Source organism: Nanorana parkeri, unplaced genomic scaffold, assembly GCF_000935625.1.
Source record: "Nanorana parkeri isolate BGI_ZX_2015 unplaced genomic scaffold, ASM93562v1 scaffold1027, whole genome shotgun sequence".
In the NCBI taxonomy this organism is placed as follows: Eukaryota; Metazoa; Chordata; class Amphibia; order Anura; family Dicroglossidae; genus Nanorana; species Nanorana parkeri.
The window spans coordinates 318675-341892 of NW_017307295.1; the positions used below are offsets into that span (position 1 = coordinate 318675).

The following is a 23218-nucleotide window of genomic DNA, read 5'->3' on the forward strand; positions in this document are numbered from 1 at the left end:
TTTCTCTCCTCCCTGCTGGGACACTGGGGAGGAAAGAAAGCATGGATGCACCGATGTATCAGCAGAAAAATTGCACTTTCGGCATTCAGCCAAAAGTGCAATTTTCGGCCGATATGTTTCGCGGCCGATATATTGGCGCATCCCTAATTGCTACCCTTTAACATTTTTGATGCCAAAAAAATGAACTGCAGTTGAGTAAAAGGACTGTTGGTACAATTCCAAGCAATGTGTAGCTCTGATGCTGAATTGACTTTTTTTTTTTTAGCATGTAGTATTTATTGAAGTTTCAAAGGATACAATACACGATGTGAAAGAATAAAACAATGTAGGAGGTGCCAAAGCATAACAGTAAGGGTTTTACATGCCCCAAAGCTTCTTCCGATCAATAACAGGCTGGCCATGTAGATAGGGGGTCAGATATACGGCAGACCTCACCAACCTTAGTATGCTGAATTGACTTTTTACAGCATTTGTATCTAGCTACAGAATCTCCAGCTTCAGTAGCTATTCGTATAATCCAATGCAATCATGGCACACCAGCTACTCTGTAACTATCTACAAATCACCAGAAATAACAATCAGAGATATTTGTATTTGCTGAAAATCACTGCTACAAAGTCACCCACGACATCAGCCTCAGAAGGTCAGATGATTGTTCCATATAATTATATATTGGCCATCGAATATGTTGTAATTTTACAGGACCAGGAGTACCCTATGTTACAAACACTGTTCCCTCATATTCTTCCCATATTCCAGGATAATAGGACCTCCACACTTGCAGCTGACAAATTCAAGAATGGTTTCATGAACACCAGAATAAAGACAAATAATTTCTACTGCTTCTACAGTCATGAGATCTCAAACCTCACGGGACATCTCCCAAAGAGCTAGCTTTTCATCTTGTGGAATGGTGCAAACCCCTAAAACATACAGTTTATAGGCTCAATTCACAAAGCTAACACGCCAGGCAAGGGAGACTTATAAAAGTCCAATGAGATTTGAACATTGCAGTCACATAAAGATCCCTATATCTTGTTAAAGCTTTGTGAATATAAAGTCAATAGGCTCAGTTCACAAGGTTAACATACAAGAAAGGGGATACTTGTGCCAGTTACAGTATTTTTTTTTTTTTTTGAGTCCAATTAAACTTTGAAAATTGCAGTCACATGGCTAAAATAAAGACCCTTATTTTTTGCTGTAGCTTTGAGAATTGAGTCTTAGGACTTCTATGACAACATGCATAGACCGGAAACCTGTGCTAAAAGACATAAGCATGCTGTAATTGTTGACCTCCTTCTGAAAATGTCTGGCTGTTTCCAGCTTTAATACTTTCTGAAATGTTGATCCAAAACAAGTATGTAGATCAGGGAAGTCATAGTTTTGTAAGCGCTCATAGTCGGTACTGCTAAACTACTAACGCCACTGACTTAGTATGACATTCGGGGAACTATTGTCATAAAAAGGTGAGCTTAGGAACAGCTGCTCCCATACTTTTTGAATACAAGTTTTCTTTATGAAGTTCAGAAATGAGGAGGTAGCTGTGTGGGGATGAATTGTATGAGAAAGTGATATTTCAGGGGTTAGGTTGAGGTCAGATAAGCCTTCCTGAAGAGATGAGTCTTAAGGGATTGCCTAAAGGCAGTCAGAGTGGGGGATAGATGGACAGGTTGGGGTAAAGAGTTCCAGAGAATGGGGGAGACTCTAGAGAAGTCCTGGAGGTGAGCATGGGAGGAGTTGACAAGGGAGCTAGAGAGCAGGAGGTCTTGGGAGGAGTGTTAGGGATGGTTAGGATGATACTTTGAGACAAGGTTGGAGATGTAACCTGGGGCTGAGTTGTGAATTGCTTTGTAAGTAGTTGTTAATATTTTGAATTTTATCCTTTGGGCGATTGGAAGCCAGTGCAGGGATTGGCAGAGAGGGGTTGCAGACACTGGGCGGTTGGTAAGGTGGCTAAGTCCATTATATTGTCCACCACGTATATGCTGCACTAGGCATTTCATCTGTAGAAAGAACCAAGCTTTGGAGTAATTATTTATTGCAAATCATTTTAAAAATAACCACCACTCATCCAGTAAAACTATTGTGCTTTATTACAGTTCAGACATTTGTCTTCTTTTTTCTAAAGGATGTAAATGTCCATGTTTATTGTTTCTTTCATTTCTCCCATTGCACAAGAGAATCAGTGAGTCATTATTCAAAACCAGCCTTTAAAATATGAACAAGTTACATTTAGATATCAGAATCTTAGGCCTTTAACAAAAAGCCAGGAGTCTTCCATACCAGTGGATCTCATGAACTCAAGACTGTTCCTGCTTGTATAACGTATGTGTGCATATATACAGTATAAATATCTATATATTCACATACTCACAAGCATATATTGTATATCCCCGAAGACAAGTGGAAGTACCCTTCCTAGTAAACAAATCTTGTTCTGGACATCAGAATCTTTGTCTTTAATCCAACCTAGTCCTAGGAAATAGACATAAACACAGCAAGGCACTTCCACCTGTGTAATGCTCGTCTTTGAATATATACTAATTACTGTTGTAAAAATACAACTACTATATTTAATATATCATTTAAAAACATTTCCAACTCTTTTTGTGTCTTACTTGGAAAATATCACTAAAATCGATAACTAGCTGCAACAGGCATTGGCAACGAGGAGCCCTCAGCCGTAGATAATATTATAGAAGTCTTTATTAAAATATGCCTGAGTTGAAATTTCAGGGAAATAGTGCTAAACTCCCTGCCAAGTGTAGTACCCATTTTTTTTCATTGGTTTTAAATAAATAAAAAGAACAATAAAAATAATAATTAAAAAACACAAAACAGAAACCCCCCCCCCCCCCTAAGATTCAGCAGTGTCCTCCGATAAGGTTTGAAGAAGGTTCTTGTATATTACAGAGTTCATAAAACGTGGGTAGGAGTCTCTGTGCATTAAGGTATAGATCTGGAGTTGGGCATCATCAAAAGTGTGTTGTGTGGGTTCCAACATGTTGCGGTTGATGACTTCCCGCACTCTGGAATCCAGGCTCACCTAAAAAAGAAAAAGCTGACATTTAATATTCTGTTACAGATTTTAGTGCAGTGATTTATGAAGCACTGGCTGGTTCTAAATTAGTACAGTAAGCACCAGTAAACCATAAAGGGTTTATTGAGTCTCAAGCTGCAGCTCAGTACCCACATCACATATTACTAGACAAGATATAGAACAACCTTGATTTGGGAGTTTACTGTCCAGTGAGTATATATATTAGACAACATCATTATATGAAAGAAACCTAATTTTATTATTACAAAACAAATCAAATTACAATATACAGTATATACCGATCAGCCATAACACTATGACTACTGACAGGTGAAGTGAGGTGGAGCCAGTGTGATGCTTTGGGCAATGTTCTGCCGGGAAACCTTGGCTCCTGCCATCCATATAGATGTTACTTTGACACGTACCACCTACCTAAACATTGTTGCTGACCAAGTACACCCCTTCATGGAAACGGTATTCCCTGATGGCAGTCAGCACGATAATGTGCCCTGCCACACTGCAAAAAATGTTTCAAGAATGGTTTTAAAAACACAACAATGAGTTTGAGATGTTGACTTTAAATTATCCAGATCTCAATGTGGAATGTGCTGGAAAAACAAGTCCGATCCATAGAGGCCCACCTTGCAACAGGACTTAGAGGATCTGCTTCTGAGAGCTTGGTGCCAGATACCACAGCATACCCTCAGATGTCTAATGGAGTTCATGTCTCGACAGGTCAGGGCTGTTTTTAAAGCAAAAGAGTGACCTACTCAATATTAGATGGGTGGTCATAATGTTATGGTTGATTGATGTATAGTGTTAAAATCTGCAATGAACCCACCTCTCAGGCCTATACCCCATCCGACAGCTAATGTGTTTTAAAACTACAGTTATCCTTTAGGTTTCAATAAAAGCTCAGACCACATATTTTGTTGCTGCAACCTTTCAGCTTGTAACAAATAATAACCAAGAGCCACTAACAGTTGGCCCATACTGTGCTCAGTCCATACCCGCTGTGCCATAATAAGCCTCAATCTCCTTACACCAAATATGACTTACTGTAAGCAGCTCTTCTGATTGACAAGTCTGTTTTCTTATTTCAAATGGCATTAATGACTCTCTGCTGTATTGTCTGGGAATATAATACCAGAAAGGTCAGACTGTTTTAAGAATAATTATTCTCTTTCACATCAAGCCTTAAGAAAGCCTCCTTGGGGGATCTCACTTGGTGATCATCTTAAATGTCTTTCCATTGTTTATACACACTGAAGAGTCTCAGTAAAGTGTAGACCTTGCCAGTTTAATAAAGTGAAAATGTGTTTTGTTTCACTGCTGTCAGTGAACTATTAAGAAACCAGACAAAGTGTTTCTCCCGGTCCCCAAAGCATTGGTCCAGCCAGTTCCACCAGTGATATTGTCTGTTCCTTGAGTGATGCGATCACACCTGTAGTTGTGGTTTGTTTATCCATTGCCCTCTCAGTGTAGAAGATACATCTGTTGGCATCAGCAGAGATTAAGCAAACTGTTTCTGGAAAGTTAACACTATTCCCCACAGTGGTTGAGCTACAGCTTTCTGTCCACTAGTATAAAATGTTTCAGTCTCTGTTATGATATTACACATGAAAGAACAGGCAAGGATGTTTTAAGTAATATAATTAGCAGATAGTAAACATTAACAATTCTGTTCACTTCCTCCTCTAAATGTGTTTCCAATGGTTGGATAAATGGTTATACAAGGGATTATTTAACCATTTGCTGTTCCACTGCAAAATGTGTTCCAGACTCATTTCAGTGTTGACGACACAGGTAAAGGCCTTTGACTTACATCCACTGCAGAGCACAGAAGTGTGGGTATCCCCACTCTTGCCTAATGAATGGGTCAAACGACAGAGGTCTTATGGATCCATTGCATTATCATGGTGAAATTACCTTTGTGTGGTCCAAGTAAGGGCAGTTACATAACAATGATGTGGTGCCCCCATCCCCAGCATTATATAATATGTGACCATTTATTGGCCCGTTCATTTGCTGACCTCAGAGGGTGGAGAAGAGAACCCCTGACCAGACGTTCACTACACTTTTATTTGAAAGTCTTTTAAAATAGATGTTTATTTAATTAAACTTTAAAAGTTTACTTAAAAAATGTTAAACTTTTATGTAAAAGTCCACTTTCACCTGCAAAGAGATGCAAGCTCAAACTTTGAACACAACACTAGGATGCATCAACCTCATATCTGTATAAATATAATAATATAACAAATGAGATAAATAGATAGTAATACCTCTTTTGGAGACAGAATGGAGATGTAGTCCTCATATATTAATCTAGCTTTCTCTTCTATGACATTTTTGTTGGATTCCTTCTTGAGGTCCTCACAGGCCATCCAAAAGAGCATGTTCTCTTCACTGAATTCTGTCCTGAGGAATTCCCGGAAAGCATTTCTTCCTGCCGGAGTGGCCATGAGCTTGTCAAACGACTGGCCCCAGGAGTTCATGTCTTCAAGGGTAGGAGTTGGGCTAATAGAGAAACAGAGGAAAAGTCAGATTTACTGGTCTAATATAACCAACATAAGACACATCTAACAGAACTGAAAATGCGTAGTAAATTAAAGGGGACTTTTCAAATCCTCCTTGTTTATCCTAACAGGATTTAATCAGAATGTGTATAAACCTGGCCAATAGACCTGTGCACAGGCAAAAAAAAAAATTGTTTTGTTTAGTTCTCATTTGTTTTTTCCGTTATTTCGTTTTTTTGGGATTTGGGTCCGAAAGTCAATTCGTTCCGGGATTCGGACAAAATTCCTTAGCGGTAATATGTACAAATTTTCTTCCCTGGACGGATTTTCGTTGCAGTAAAGTGACATTAGACAAAAGAAAAAAAAAACTTTTTTTTTTTTTTACATTGTACAGAAGCTAAAAAAAAAAGTGTGAGCCCCCCCCTCCAATTGATACCCTTTAGGTCTGGTAGGAAAGTTAAGAGGGGCCCCCTAACAAGTTAAAAATTAAAACAAAGTGCGTGGGGTTCTCCCCAAAAGCCATATCAGAATTCAGGTCTGGTAGGAAACTTAAGGGGGAACCCTACTCTCCAAAAATGGTGGGAAAAAACATTGAGTCCCCCCTAAAATTTCTACCAGACCCTTGATCCGAGCACAGGCCTAGGAGGGCAGGAAAGGGGGGGGGGCGATCGAGCGCCCCCCACCTCCCTGCACCTTACCAAGCCACGTGCCCTTGGCATTGGGAGGGTGTCCCCATGCCGATGGGGACAAGGGCCTCTTCCCCACAACCATGACCCGGTGGTTGTGGGGGTCTGCGGGCAGAGGTACCCCTTTAATTAAGGGGGCACCCAGATGCCGCCCCCCTTCTGAATGAGCAAGGGGTCCTTGTAAAGGGATAAAAGTCAATGTAAATAAAGAAACCACAATTTTTGACAATTAATATATGGAAAAAAAATGGATCCATCGATGTTATCCAGCGTCAATCACTATGCACCACGGCCGCTGACCTGACGAAATAAAAAAAGTCCCGCAGCAAAAGTACCCCTTACTCATTCACAAGGGGGGTGGGGGGCGGTTGGCATCTGGGTGCCCCCTTAAAGGAGTACCCCAATGCAAATAAGCCCCCCGCCCGCAGACCTCCACAACCACCGGGTCATGGTTGTGGGGAAGAGGCCCTTGCCCCCATCGGCACGGGGACACCCTCTCAATGCCGAGGGCACGTGATCTGGTAAGGCGCAGGTGGGGGGTGCTTGATTGCCCCCCCTCCTGCCAGGCCTGTGCTCGGTTCAAGGGTCTGGTAGGAATTTTAGGGGGGACCCCACAGGTTCCCCCCCCATTTTTGCAGGTGGTGTTCCCCCTTAAAATACCTACCAGACCTAAAGAGCCAGGTATGGCTTTTGGGGGGACACCGCACACTTTATATTTTTAACTTGGGGGGTCCCTCCTAATATTCCTACCAGACCTAAAAGTCTGGTATAAAAAACTCACAACTTTTTTCTTTCTCTTCTGCAGACTGTAAACAAAACTTTTTTTTTTTCCCATTTGAATAGTGTAGGGAAGGCTAAAATCCTATCAGTTTTTACATTTGTGTATTCTTTAAAAATCAATATGTGTATTTTTAAATGTAACTAGTTTATTACCAGAATTTGTCTTCTTACCAGCCTCTTGTAATCCCAATACAGAATCTTTCAGACTGGGAAAGGTATCCAATCCACCCCCACATACGGAGGTAGGTTTGCTGAGCTAAACTGGATCTCAGAATTCTTCTGATTTCAAGATTTTGTTAAAGTGCATGTCAAGACAAAAAAGTATTTTCTAGTTTTGGACACAGTAAGATCTCCTTACTGCTATCCAAGCTCCAAAAGATTTTCCCTTACTTATTGCTGTTCTGACCATTGTTTTGCCAGACAGGAAGAGAGGGACAATCTGTAATGGGGAACAGACAACTAATAAAAGCTGGTAGTGGTCCTGGCCTTTTCTCTATCAGCTAAAAAAAGGCTTTTGCTAGACATATACTTTAAATATAGTTGCAAGTGTATTCCTAGTGTCAGAAGAAAATCAACATTTTTGTCACCATCTAGTTACCCTTTCAATGCCAGGCCCTGGGTTCCTCTTTTGACTTCAACTGGCCAGACCATTTTTGCAATTTATCACCTTTTTTATTTTTAACCCAAAACCATACATTTTCTTAAAGCACAGGACTGGTATAAAAAACATGGTGCTTCCAATTTTGTAGGTCTCGCTGAAGAAACCATGAGCTTATAGTTGAAGGGTGAAAACCAGCACCAAATGGTACATTGACCTGGCCAGCTGGAAATGTTTTTGTTCCGCCGAATGCCTTACGGCGTCGTCAGAGAAATGGTTAAAGCTGAACTTCAAGTAACATTTTTATGCATAGTTACATTGGTCCACATTGGCGCAGGGTAAGTTTGTATATGTGATGCCTTAGCAGCCCCAGAGATCGTTGTGGTAAGTTGCAACTGAGTGCTGCACCGATCGTTTCTGCCCACAGAAGAAAGTGTAACGTCACCAGTCACTTTAGCAAACTCCATTGATGAAATTATGCAATCGGGAGCCACTTCTCCATTGGGAGAAAACAGAGACATACAGTCGCTTAAACTGTAAAATATGGGTTAATAAGGGCATATTGGAAGGGGGAAAAACCTTAAAGGACGATCTTCATAAACAAAAGGCCAGCATTTTTGCGGCAGGTGATGAAGCACCTTTATAATGATAATCTTTCCCCCCTGGTTGGTGTTCAGCTTTAATAATACAATATTAATTATCAATACCATATTATTTATATAATGAATGACTCTTGTCTCTGTAAAGACTTATCTGGGTCTGAGAAAAGAGCATAAGCACAAAAGCGTTGTTGCCAATAGCAACCAATCAAGGCTTACCTCTCGTTTTATGGAAAAATGAAATAAGACTTCTGGTTGCTGTGGACCATTTTGGGCTCATTTCCTTTCCTTTTGTTTTAATGGATTAGCCCTGTTGTGGTCTATGGTTTAAATAAGACTCTGGCCATTAGGGTCAATTACCTTTCTTCACAGTTTGGGATGCCATCTCCTCTGATTTCGTTAGATGACCTTCTCGTCCTCTCATCTTCCTGATTCCTAACTGTGAGGCTGCACATAAACACAGGGGATTTACTCAGGATAAACCTATGTCCATGGAGCTAAGGATGCAAAAAATATAATGAATGCCGATAGAGCTCAGAATGCAGAAATGTGTCATATCTATGGTCATATGTACCATTTCCCTATTGTCTTCCCCAAATGTAACTCACTTTGCACACCTATAGTATTGGAGACGTCAGCTCTGAAGTCTCTAGAGCAACTCTATACAGAAAGACTGATATTTAATATTTTGCTTTTCTTTTTCTTTTTCATATTAAATTGACTATTTTACCAATAACACATCAAACCAAGTCCATTATTATTTTCTAGCAGGCATACTGTCAGTCAGAGGCGCAACTAGAAACCTCAGGGCCCCGGTGCAAGAAACCATGATGCTGCAGAGCATTGGCCTGCTGGGCGCTGTAGTCCCAGGAGACAATGTCGGTGCCTCGGCGGTTACCCTCTTCTTCCTTCCTGGGCCCCCCATGTAGCAGAACACCAGTGCCCGGTCCCACATGCAACCACTGCGACCCTGGTAGTTCCCCCACTGCTCTCAGCTATAGGTTTAAGGAAACCTGTAGCCAGGGGCGTCCGGAGGCTGGGTGACACCCGGAGCGGTAACCGAGTGTAACCCCGCCGAGACGTCACTGCGCCTGCGCGTGACGTCACCGCGCACATGCGCGATGACGTCATCGCGCACGAGCGGCAGTATTCTTATACCTGCCGGTGGCCATCTTGGTGATGGACGCCGGCAGAGAGAAAGGGGGACAGTCACCCGGCGGGATAAGGTATGCTGCCGGGTCCCCTCCTCTCTCCTGATACTGTCGGGCATTCGGTCCATGATCGAGCGCCCGACTTTTCAGAGGGGGGTGACACCAAAATGACTGTGAGTCATTTTGGTATCACCCCTCCAATGGTGTCACCCGGGTGCGGGCCGCCCCCCCCTTGTGACGCCACTGCCTGTAGTATAGAAGTAAGAAGGCTGCCATTTGCTGACCTCTGGCTTCTGGATGTCGAACTGAAACAATCACTTTAATACTTTCTGAATTACAGTCATAGAACAAGTATACAGATAACCAGGTCTGACTTTCCTAAGCTGCATGCTTGGTCTGTGTCAGAATTGGATCAGCATGACAGTCAGGCAAGAAGCAATTCAGAAGAACACGTTTCTTTTAACAAAAGTTCATAAACAGAATCTGTGATAGAGACATTTTTAGGAAGCTGAAGTATGTGTTTAAAGTCTGCAAAGCACCCGCAAACCAACAGAAAAATAATGTTACCAATAGAAAAAGAAGCTTTTGTAAATACTTTCTCCCCAGGTGTGTCTCAGCTGCTTTTCTTCAAATACAAGTCAATGGCAATGCAAAAGCAACTTAAAGCAAGTGGAAACAGCTCGACGCAACTCTGAGAAACTAAAAAGCAAATCAATAGCACCTCAGAAGCACCTGAAACCTTTCTGCATCTGATTTGCTTCTGAATCTATGTTGATATAGTTCTGTCATTATAGAGACCCTGACATCAGACCATATTTAAACAGCAATCTTCCCATAAAGATTATGTCTGAATTTATCAGATTTCATTCATGTTATTTATCAAAATAAAAGTAAAAACCTTCCTTGTGTAGACAACCAAAAGGCCTGAGACTGCTTCTGAGTGCCACCATCTTGGTAGTGATGTCAGGAGCCCCAGCAGACTTGGAGGTATCATTTAAGTGACACTCTATAGCAAGGGTAGCCAAACTGCAGCCCTCCAGCTGTGTTGAAACTACAAATCCCATAAAATGTTGCAAGACTTTTACTGTCATAGGGATGACTTCCAGAGGCAGAAGCATGATGGGATTTGGAGTTTCACTACAGCTAGAGGGCTGAAGTTTGGCTACTCCTTCTCTATAGTTTTCCCTATCGCTCCTACCATGAAAACTACATAAAAGGTCATGAAGAGAGGCAAGGGGAGGGGCAGAGGAGCTGCCCTAGCACATACAGGTAATTAGACAACCTCTGTAGAGGAGTGGGCTTTTACATGGCAGGACAGAGGGAAAACTGTGGCTGTGCTAGAGAATTGGCTCTTCCAGGAGTGGTCAAATTGCCCAGCAAGTTCAAAGGCACATTGCAGGTAAATACATTTTTTTGGGGGAAAAGAAAATACTTCAAGTAGCCATTAAAAATACTTGATTTTTCTGTTCTTTTTTAGGTTGTTGTCAGGTCCTCTTTATACACAAGAGAGAAGGCTTGTGAGAGTCTGAGCAAACCATGATGCCAAATGGTAGCCCATCACAGGATGAAGAATGCTGTGCTGTCTGAAGATCATTTTGTTTTTTTGTCTGTATGTCTAATTTTGTTTGACAGTTTGTTACCTAAGAAGTATCTATAATTTTTGTTTTTTTGCCTGGAGTTCTGAACTGATTCACAAACACAAAACTTGCTTTTGCTGCAATATTCACCTTCAGGGCCCTGTCACACCATGTCCGGACCAGATCTGCACGCCTTTCTGCAAACGCAGTGCGGTGTGTTTGTGATGCATTTGTGACGCATTCCAGTGCATTGTTTTTTTAGGGGGTAATGTAATTATGCAAATGAATCTCTTCCTGCTCCATGTCATAGCTTCTGTTGCGTGCCAGTGCGGTGTGGTGCGTTTGTGATGCTGTTCGGGTGTGTTCCAGTGCAGGAAAAATGTCACATGCAGCATTTTTTTTCCTGCACTGGAACGGACTGAACTGGTGTGAACAGAGCCCAAAAATTACATAAAAATGCATTGGGATGCATTTTTGGTGCGGAAGAAAAATGTAACGTACCGCATCTGATCCGGACATGGTGTGAATGGGCCCTCAGTCCAGGGATTTCCCCTGCAATGCTTTTTTTTCTGCCACTAGATAGTCTCAATCTAATGGCTAGCATCATTCAACCCCTGTTCCTCTATGCCCAGGACATCCTGGACCCACCCCAGCCTGTGAATGGACAGCGAAAGGAGAAGCAGCACAGTGATGAGCTCATCTCTCTGTCACTCTGCTTTCCCTTCCTAATAGCATGCTTTTTGTCAGCACATGAACTGATTGGCTCCTTGTACTGTTTCCTCTCTAACCGTTCTCATGCAAAATGAAGATGAAGAATGTAGCTGGTGTTGCATTTAATATTAAACTGGGAGAGGATATATAGAAGATAGATCGCTAATTTCACAAGGAGCTTAATAGTTAATTTCTCATTTGTGGTTTACTGTGTAGGGCTGCGCTATGACTTTATACATACATTTATTAGGCACTGTGGGATTTCTGCAGCATTTTGGAATAAAATATTTATTCAAGGATGAGTGATATTTAGGTCAGGGAACTGTTGAACAGGATGTTTCCTAGAATATACATTATTTCTTTGAAAGCGTGTTCACCTATGTATGTTGTCCATCTGTGCATTTGGCATGTGTTGATTATTGTTGATAACAACAGTAAATATATTAGGCTGGCAAAAGAAAATTACATAGAAAAATGAATTCAAGAGAATAAATTAGGAAGACGCTGGCATATGCAGAAACATGGCCCGGAGCGAAGTGAGATCATACAGTGCTTGGTGCCCACTCCTCGCCATTTCAGTAAATTGTGAGGATAGTTAGAAAGGAAAATGTTCTTATGTTGAATTCTTACATGTTCCAGTTCATATCATTAGAAAAAGGTTCTGAAATGTCTTATTTCAGTACAAAAACTGCCATATTCTATAAGTAATCCAAATTTGTGATCATTGTTATCAGACTCCTAGCCCTTTTTGAATGCTGGCATTTTCAGAACTCTTGTGGGTAGCTGTATTGACTGTAGTGTTAAGCTGGCCATATACTAGTAGAATGTTGTTTGAAAAAAATTTGATTTTCTAATAGTTAATAGGATCAAATTGACAATCATTTTTTGTAGTGATGAAAAAAAATTGAAGAAACAGGATGGAAAATGTTTCTCGAACAAAACAACAATGAATGTGGTTTTTGTTCAAGAATCTCCATTCATTTCCAAACCGAATGTTAAAAAAAACCACTATCTGCCTGACTGCTATGCTAATATACTTTACATTATGAGTTAGTGCCATGCAAGAAGTATGCAGTCCACACAAGTCAAGCTGTCAAGCAAGGCAGTCAGCATGATGGCCGGGAAACTAACATTTACAGTGGCAACAACTAACGGGTTTACTTTTGTGGAGACCTGTGCACTCGGTGGATATTTCTATTTTATCAACAAATGATACCTCCATGGGTCTTTACGGACCCCAGAGAGAAGATCCCCTCCGCCACAGCTGTAACGGGCTATTGTTAAAGTGACAGTGAAAGTTAAATCTTAAAAATGCATTCACGTACCTTAACTATTAACAAATATGTAGCTTATTTGTGTATAACTCGGCTCTAGATCCTCAAATCATCTCTGAATTCCTGCTGACACTTTCCTTTCTTCTGGAGGGTGACTACTTTTGTTCCCCATTGTCCTTGTGTTTTGTAAAGTAGACACTGCTCCAAGCTTGCTGTCACGATAGACTATAACTTTTTTACAATTAGCTAACTAAACATGAGATTGTAGTCCATCACAGGATCAATCTTGGAGTGGTGACTATTTTACAACACACACAGGGACCCCGGGGAACAAAAGTAGCCATGCTCCAGAAGGAAGCACAGTGTCAGCACCAATTCAGAGATTATTTGAGGCTCTACAGCCGAGTGATACACAAATAAGATACATTTTTGTTTATAGTTAAGGTACTTGAATGTATTTTTAAGATTTAAAGTGACATTAAAGTCCAATTTTTTCCCCCTCCCCCCTATGTTAATGTTAGCACTTACCTTAAATGATGTCTCTTATTCCGATCTTCTTCTTTCCTGATGTTTTCATCTGTCCCTCCAGCGGTGCGGCGGCTCTCCGATCCAGAGCTGACTGCTCTGTCTCTCCGATCCAGCGGGGTCTGCATGCGGGTCCATACACTTACCTTGGTGTAGGTCTCACGGCCGAGAATCCGAATTGCGCATGCGCCCGCCCCAAGATGCTTTGCGGCTGCCCGAACAGTTTCGTTTTCTCGGGCGGGAGCGCGCAAAGAAAAAAAGGTAAGTTTTAACCGCTGTTTTAGCGTTTTTTTTTAAACTGTTTGCCTATATCTACTGCCTGATAGCAGTAGACATAGGCAAAAAAACAGGAAGGTTTAGAACCCCTTTAACTCCTGAGTTTAGTGTCATTTTTACTTTTTTAGCTGAGCTTCTAGTGTCACCAAGTGAAGTGAGTTTTTCACATATAGGGAATCCACTAGATGTTCCAAGAAAGAATATAAAGAACTAATTTAAACCAGTGACACCAGCAGCTCAGCTAAAAAGCTTAGCAGCAGCTGACACAGCCGTGCTTGGAATTGGAAAGATCACCCACTGGAGTTCACAAGAGCTGTTAAGAACTGGCTGCAGACTAAACATTTCTCCATGCCAAACCACTCTATACAACATTTAAAAAAAAAGTTTCAGCTCCCTATACCCTTTAGGGTAAACTTGTTATTAAAGAACTACGAGAGCCGCTATGGCAGGAAATAGTTAACAAGTTGTCATACAAAGCATGTGCAGAGACATTTGTAAAAGGCAGGCAGCATTATGACTCAGTAAGAAGTGCATGTAAAAGACATGGAGAGAGAAGCATTGTATAATATCTATAAGCTAGTACATTTTATCCATGGATGATCGATGTCTTACTTAATAAGCCTGATTGTGTTTAATGGTTACAATGAGGTGAAGTGTAATGTAAATTTCACCTACCATGAGCAGCTGCAGCAACAGCACCAACAGAAGCAGCACGCATTAGATCCCCTATTCCCAACTCCCTGCTGTGCCTGAGAGGAGCTCACAGTCTCTTGGTGCACTGACATCTGCCGCTTGCGCATCTCCATCCGCTCTGTTCCCATGGGCTGTAACCGAAAAAGAAAACTGCATAAAACAACTGCATGAAGGTAAATCAGAGTCATTTTTTCTTATTTGTTGGCCACAGAATAAACCTACATTCTAGCTAGTTGAGTTTCTTTCCATTAATTAATTCAGAATTGACAAGATCCAAATTCCGATACAATAACATTATAAATGTGTCCAAGAAAATAATTGGAGTTGTAAAGGTTTGTCAACCATAGGGATTTTTCTGGATTTCTTCATAAATGATAAGGTGCAATCAGATTTTCATTTGAGTCAATAATATATAAATAGCATATAAATAATTTTACACTGCCGTTTCTTGACTGAATATTGCCATTTCTTGACGTGCCATTTTATAGAACAATCAAAGTCATCGATTAAATTAGCAGTAAGGAGGTATATTCCTGTACACAAAAGTTCATTAGATTTTAAAATGCCTTTGCAAGACTAGTCTGATTCAGATCACACAACAGCCTTTCCATGGGAACTAGGTCAAGACTCTGACTCAAACTCTTCTGCTTGTTTTACTCATGCTCTTTCTGTCAGTTGCCAAGTTTTATGATCAAGCTGTTTTTGGGGTTTCAAATCCCTGACAGAAGACCCCGCACTCTGCTCTAGAATATCCTTATATATTTTCAAAGTGATTACTGCTTCAATAATTGCAAGCTATCCATGCCCTGAGGCAGATCATTTGTGGCAGGGCATCACTATAGTTACTACTGAGTAAATAAAATAATTAACAAAGACAGATCAATTTTATTATTGTTTTACAAATAAACATTTGATACGGAGTGCATCAATGGCACTTGTATTAGCATTATGTAACAGTAAAACTTCATAGGGTAGTAATTATTTTGGTAAACCTGTGAAAAGGTGCCTAGAGTCCCACAGGCTGGTTTCAAATTGATAAATATTAACAGGTCTATTCACAAAAGGGTGAAGAGGTTGGAGAAGGCAGGAGAAGTGAACAATCTAGGCCAAAACAGCTGATTTGGAAAAATTATCCAATTAAGCTCACTTTCCAGTTCAGCTCTGTTGTCCTAGATCAGGGGCGCCCTCAATTTTTCGTCTGGAGATCTACTTTTCAAATGATGAGCTCAATGAGATCTACTAATGAAAACACACCTGCATTCAGGGGCGGGAGGGGGCTTGGCAGTGCATTGAAGTCAACCGGCCCTCTCTTCTCTCTCTCCTCGCACTCTCTCCTCTCTTTCTCCCCTGTTTCTATCTGCTGTCTCTTCTCTCACTTTCTCTGCTGTCTCTCTCCTGTCTGTCTTTTCTTACCTCCACTGCAGCAGCTTCCAAAGTCTCCTCTCCTCTCTCCTTCCCGTCTGCGGCGTCTGACACATTTAGCCGCACGAGCACCGCGGGAGGGCAGGACACAGGTCAGTGAGCCGATTGCGATCTACTAGTGTTCGCTTTGCGATCTACTGGTAGATCGCGATCTACCTAATGGGCACCCCTGTCCTAGATTGTTCACTTCTCCTGCCTTCTCCAAACGCTTCACCCTTTTGTGAATAACCCTGTAAATGTTCATATGTAGAATGTCATAGTTACCCATCGCGATAGGAGTTTTGCCAAAGAACTGATTGCTGTTCATTTACTAAACATTCAGCACTTTAACAACCATAATGGCAGCTGCTCATAGCACGCAACAAAAAAATGGAACCAATGTTTCAGGGTCGATGAACAATACAAAACTTCATGAAGAAGTTGAAGAGTTTGGGGGCCTCTGATCTAGATGGATTTTCCCAGTTCTACCCATGTGACAAAGTATTCTCAGCCGGGCAACCACTTATATATATAACAAGCAAATATTGTATCTGCTTGTGCAAAACACATCTGCAGTAGGATCACAGTTGCTTTCGGGGGTTGAGTTACTAAAGGCAAATAGGCTGTGATACTTTGCGAGTGAATTTGCAGTTTGCAAGGGAATTTTCCCTTAGCTTAGTCAATGAGGTGAAGCTCGGGTAACTTCCATCACCCAATCATGTTCAAGTAAAAATATTGTTTTTATATTCCTTGCACATGATTTTAATTTATTAAATAAGCCTATTTGCATTTATTGCTTATCTAGAAAAGCTAGTACTGTATAAGGGAAAAGTGTGGTGAGAAAAAGTACTTGGAGGTCTAAGCAATCATTATTTGGAGTATTGCCTCACACACACACAATACTTTTGAGAGCTTATTAAAATTGAAACTATTCTACATAGGCATCAAAACAAAGTGGACTACAATCTCACTTTTAGTTTACTAATCTGTAATTGTAGCCCATCACGTTTGGAGTGGTGGTTACATTACAACACACAGGGACCATGGGAAAAAGAAGAAGCCACCCTCCAGAAGGAAGGACAGTGTCAGCATGAATTCAGAGACGATTGGAGGATCTACAGCCGAGTGATTCACAAATAAGATACATTTTTGGTAATAGTTAAGGTACCTGAATGTATTTTTAAGATTTAACTCATGAGTTTAGTGTCGCTTTAAATGGTTTGCTTCAATCCTCTATCAACCACTTTTGTCACCACATCTAAGGATTGGTAAGCTGCAATATATTCAATTTTTGCTTTCTGATTTAGATATACGATTTAACACCAAGCAGCTCAATGAACGTATGGAATAAAATGGATGACTACGCGTGTGCTCAGCTCAGGGTTCAGGTCACTGTGTGCTGCTCCACACTAAATTGAACACTGGCTGCTACATCTTTAGCTGCCGTGGAGAAAGGCTGGCAATAAATACTCATGTGAAAATGAAACAAGTATCAGCACGTAGTTATGATAATAAAATAAAGATATAATAGTTTACAAGTAACACACACATGGATACATGGATTGTAAATAACATACAGTATAATGTCTGTGTGATTTAATGTTTGTGATTTGTTTCATTTACACCTCATTTAAGAGCTTGTTTGTGAGATTGTATATTTATTGTAAAGTTACATTTTGTGTCCACAGGATTATTATTATGGACTTTGAGAGAACGGTGTATATTTTAACCAAGGAATTATTTAAGCAGAAGTACCGTATTTCGCGCTCTATATGGCGCTCCGGACGATAGGATGCAGTGCTTCTGTGACAGAAATTCTGTGACAGAAGCTGCAGTTAGTGACCGCTGAGACAGGTGGCGCTGTCTCAGTAATCACACAGAACAGACGAAGAACGACGTTCTTGGTCTGCTCAAGGGGCTCTATGGTGAGCTCCTATGGTGATCTAATTACATCACTTGTATTAAACGAGCAGTGGCTCCCACTGTACATTCAGCTCTGCTTGTCAGGAGCAGGGCTGAATGTACAAAAAACTACCCGCCCGGCGCCCGAAACTGCATGTCCCGGGCGTCGGGCGATAGGTATTCGCTCCATAAGACGCAGGCACATTTTTCCTCTCCTTTTGGGGGAAAAAAAGTGCGTCTTATGGAGCGAAAAATACGGTAATTGTCCGTTCACGCGCGGGCGTCAGCGTGTTTGCGCATATAGTGCACGTTTTGTTTTGTACATTTTGAATCGTTCCATCTAGCGTGTTTAGCGTGGTTTTAGGCGCTTTGCACATTTTTACGTGTGTTATATATGCAAAGATGCACATTTTATTGAGCAGACTGAAATGCATTGTGGTGAAAGAGCAAATGTGCGCACAAGACTCGCACAGAAATGTGCTAAACGCATGTGTCGCACATTTTAATGCACTTCCATTGAGGTCTATGTGGCCAAGCGCTCTGTAATCTGTCTGAAAAAAGCTCATGTACCTTTTCCAGCGACAAAACTCTTAGGTGTGAACATGGGCCATAGATATAACATCTCTTATATTGAGAGTTTTGTCACGCTTAGCTTTGAACGTCAAAACGTCCAGGTGTGCACAGGGACTAAAGTGATCTGTATGAGACAGGCAGGATTCTTTTAAGAGAACAGAGTGTGTAAAGTAGGGCAAACTAGGTTAGAATTTTGAATGAACTAAATCAATTTTGGAACGTGTGTTCGACTTTCTAATTGATGCTGTGAAATTGATGATCGATTTCAACTGCAGTGGCAAAAAAATTTGTAGGAGCATGCTGGAAATTTTTTCTCGATTGAACGAAATTCTAATGGTGAATGTGGTTTTCTAATAGTATCATCGAACATTCTGATGGGATTTCTCTGTACGAACGTTTGTGCAAAAATCTACCCGTGTATGCCCTACTAAAGTCTCTTCTAAAAAGCTCCTACGTGCCTGTCAGCATTATTTTTTTACAGACCAGGCATGCCGAGATGATGTAACTCCTGTGTGCATTTACACAGCACAGTCAGCAGTGGAGGTAAGTATTTAGTAGGGATGCACCGATATATCGGCCGAAAATGGCACTTTTGGCATAATGCCGGAAGTTTTTCCATTTTCCTGCTGATACATCGGCACATCCATGCTTTCTTTCCTCCCCAGTGGGTGCTGCTCTGTGTCCCAGCGGGGAGGAGAGAAAGTGTGACAGCCTGCCGAGCGCTGCGAGAGGAGAGCGCTGCGAGCGGCCGGCGCCTCTCCTCCCACACCGCTCAGCCTCCTATCGAAGTCCGGCAGAGCAGTGTGGGGGCGCAGACAGCCCGCGCTGTCACAGGAGGCTGAGCTCTCCTCCCTGCTCCGCTCGCTCAGTGATCTCTGAGTGTTTGTACATAATTGAGCATATGGTATGCATCCTATTCACAGATCGGCAGATCGGAGACAGGCCGCGCTGTCACAGGAGGCTGAGCTCTCCTCCCTGCTCCGCTCGCTCAGTGATCTCTGAGTGTTTGTACATAATTGAGGACATGGTATGTTGACTATATCCTCAATTATGAATGAATGGGAAGAGATCTACATCACCTCCTGTTCATTCATAGTTGTAGTTATAGTAAACATACCATGTCCTCATGTTATCAATCATCAGGAACACTCAGTATAGAGGATTCCTGTTCATTGATAACAGGGGACACAGAAAAAGAGATAGAGGACTTTGTGTATCTGAGGACTCTGTCTTCAATCTCTTTTTCTATTTTAAAAGGGAAATATCAGGGGTCTGTTTAGACCCCCAATATTTCCACAAAGCCCCTAAAAGTAATGTAAAAAAAAACATTTAATAAAAAATTAATTAATAAATACAAATAAATATAATTTTTTTTTAAGTTCACAAAATATAAATAAAAATAAAATATATTTCAAATAAAAAAAAAATGAAAATAAAAAACATTTTCGGTATCGGTCTGACAATTTTTTTTATTTCGGTTTCGTTTTGGATTTAAAATTTCCATTTCGGTGCACCTCTAGTATTTAGCCTCTCTTTAACAGGATTTCCTTTGCTATAACCTTTTTTATGTGACAGTGCCTCTTTACCAAATGATCTGTTATTGATGTTGTCCCAGCCTGAGCTGAGTTTCAGGTGCAAAACTGGAGTTGGCCCATAGCAATGAAAGGGTTCAGCTACTATATACAGCAGTATACAGTAGGTGCTTAAAGTGTGTGTCGAACTAAAACCTGTCTCATCCTCCTTGCAACCTCAGGTCTTTGAACAAAATGGAGGATTCACAAGTTACCATGCTGGATGTGCAGGCTTTCACCCGCCTGGTGAGGGTCCACAAGAACCTTGATGACCCTGGTAATGCCCATTAGAAGAACTTTGGCAAGTGGCAGAGGGCCTGCAAAGAAATAAGGTGTAAAGTTTTCCCGGATTGGGACCTCCAATTGCACAAGAAACCGTACCGCCACACAGAAAAAACATGAATCAGGTACCAGGATGACAACGACATATGATGTCATCGATGATACCGCTTTCCATAGTACAGATCTTTACCAAATATAAAAACTATTATTCCAAAATAATAGACACACCGTGAATGCTCCAATGTAGACCACCTGCCTCTAACACGCTTCTCTAAATTTGGCTTAATAGGTGAAATTTGTTAGAGGTGGGTGGTCTATGCTGGGGGATTGACAGTGTGTCTATTATTATGGAAAAAAAGTGTTTTAAAAAAAAATATTTGGTGAAGCCCTGTGGAGTGTGGTTACTGCATGAGATTTAAATTTTGGAGCGGAGGTGCGCTCAGAACCTGTTCCTAGGACACTCTGAAGGTGGGGAGTCAGCATGAGAATGGGAGTGGTAATTTGTTTGGTACTGACTTTTTGCCATTGCTCAAAATAAAAAGCCTCAAGTTTGAAAACACATTTTGCTTCCAAAATGCATGTTCTGATGTGACAAATGCACAGAAAAAGCTTCAAAATTGCCTGAAAATGCTCACAATCAAGTGTATGGGGGTAAAGTTCAGCAACCACCATGAACCAATCAGAAATCCTCTTCAGCAACTTGACTTCTGCAAAATGTAATCTAGTCAGAAACCATCTTTCAGAGATCTGTCTACATAAAAAAGTTATTTGATTGGTTGCTTAAGTTTACTCAAATTTGCTGTATACTTTTGCTGTTTTCAGTGTCTTTATATTTATGTATTTCTGCCACAGTTAAGCATTATATGCAAATCCCGATCTGACCGTAGGGTTACATCACTATTATGGCGATGTTAATTCCGCATACGTAATCCAGACCGTGATGTGCTGCCTGCTTGGTGAGCTTAATTTGTTTTACTTGTTAGAGAACACAAAACATCTAAGCAAATATAAATTCTTTCCAAACATTCTCGTTGCCACAGACGTGCATGTAAAACAAATAGGCATTGGCACACCATAATGGACAATGGTTCTTTCAGCCAATCAAGAGGCATGTATTTAGTTTGCAAATAAAAATGAGAAATGGAATCATTAGGAAGAACAAGAGTAAGCTGTGTCAGGAAAATGAAGCATTGTTCCCATGCTGCATTAGACAAATGTTTATCCGTAAGATAAAACAATTTGCATACCGCCTACCAGGTGCACAGCCTGGAAATAGCCAAGGGTGAATTGAGTCCCCCAGAGAGCACCGTTCTGTAAGTGCCATCATTTCTTATTAATTTACCTGCCAGGTAAAAAAAACACAACACCGTGGCATGACCAGTTCATTTATCAGACCACCTAGACCTGGCAAGTATCTGTAATGAAGGTCATTGCCCACCACCCATGCCACCCGGTATAACGGTCTGGGAACTTAAAAATATTACTACAAAGCCCCAGAGGTTGTGCAGCAACCTAATGGTTGCAACAGGTAGCGGTGATTGGCCAGCATGGTCACATGGCCATACAATGGGTACCTCTTCAGAGCCTTCTTTCTTCTGGGGTGGCATCCCTGGAGAAAGAAGACATTCTGACCAATCACTGTTTCCCCACTGCAACAATTTTGTTGCTATACAGCCTCCAGGGGTTTGCAGTATAGGTTTCAAGATCCTGGAGCGTTATACTGGCTGGCGTGAGTGGCGGGCGAGGTTAATCATTACAAATCAGTTGGATGGGGATCGGGGGGTTGGGGGGGGGGATTTTGGGTGGTAAAGAGGGTGTTGTGTGTTAGTTCACCTTTTCATTTCCTGTGAGAAGTTGAACTAACCCTTTAAGGATCTAGCTCTCTAGCTCTCAATTTTTATTTATTTTTTACAGGCTCTACTGCAGAGCCTGTAAAAAATAAATAAAAATCATCTTTATTGTAGATAGACAATATGCTGTATCTTCTGAAGATTGTACACTTGTCTGAGCAGGGCTGTCCTATTGTATCTTATTTTCATGTTTTGTAATACAACTGTATGTAGAGTGTTCTGGCCCACAGGCAGAGATTTATTTGACTTGCCTACCTGCCATCTCAAAATCGGTCACAAGATGGTGCTAAAGAGAATACATCTCTATTAATAGCAGGCAACTGTTTTTCCATGGTAAGGTCCCACTAGGGAGACCGATTTTTTTCCCCCGGTACTCACCGAGTTAATAGTAACTCTCAAGCAACCACAGTTCTCTCTCAACTCTGCCCCTCTGCTCAGTGGGCAGGTACAATAGCCAGCCTGCTATTGTCTATTGCAATTTGAAATAGCCAATGGCAGGCTGGCTATTGCTCCCCATTGTCGACTGCAGAATCTAGCTGCCTGCCAGCAGCTAGATGTAAACAAAAAATTTCCTTAGCAACTAAATACATTTAGCTGCTAACAAAAATTTTTAGTGTCCACCAAGCAGCCAAATTTTTTTTAGTGTGCATCAAGCCACCGGGCAAAAAAAATGAGCATATATTATGTACTCGATTTATTTTTTTGCCGGTTGCTTGAGGGTGCTGGTTGATAATGGGGAGTTTATTGTATTTTGTTTAAATGTGAGCAGTATCAGTATATGAAATTGACTTGGCATCAGCGTCTCACAGTCTCTTTTACAGCAGTACTCAGACTGATGAAGTGGTGGAGCAAAGAGCACAAGATGCCAGTCAGTTGTGTTGCAGCGCTCATGTGCATAGAAGGAACATGCTGAGGAAAGAGCAGAGTGACTGACAATTAAGCTCATCAGTCTGCTGCTTTTTCTTTCACTATCCAGTCACAGTAAGTATAGAAAACTTTGTGCAATGGCATAGTGGAATGGAATATGGAATTCATGGCATGGTGTCAGGGACCAGAACACCTCCAGGTGGCGCTGGAACCAGATCCCGCAGTCCCAGTGCTCACCTGCAGGTGTCTCCAGGCAGCCAGTGGCTGTCAGGGACCTGAGCACCTCCAGGTAGCACTGTGATGCGGGAACCAGGTCCTGCAGTTCCCGTGCTCACCTGCGGGTGTC

General features: G+C 41.4%; 1 protein-coding gene across 2 annotated transcripts in view; it reads right to left on the reverse strand.

Moving 5' to 3' along the window:
* Nucleotides 1-2091: 2091 nt before the first annotated feature.
* The window catches only part of RGS20 (regulator of G-protein signaling 20), a 128867-nt gene continuing 107740 nt past the window's right edge, over nt 2092-23218 (reverse strand). For both annotated transcript variants that reach the window (XM_018567293.1, XM_018567294.1), the window contains exons 2-5: nt 14409-14557; nt 8580-8666; nt 5323-5557; nt 2092-3046 (exon numbers count right to left, since the gene is read on the reverse strand). In XM_018567293.1, the coding sequence (XP_018422795.1) occupies nt 2858-3046; nt 5323-5557; nt 8580-8666; nt 14409-14557 (660 nt within the window). In that variant the 3' untranslated portion in view covers nt 2092-2857. The remainder of the gene's footprint in view (nt 3047-5322; nt 5558-8579; nt 8667-14408; nt 14558-23218) is intronic.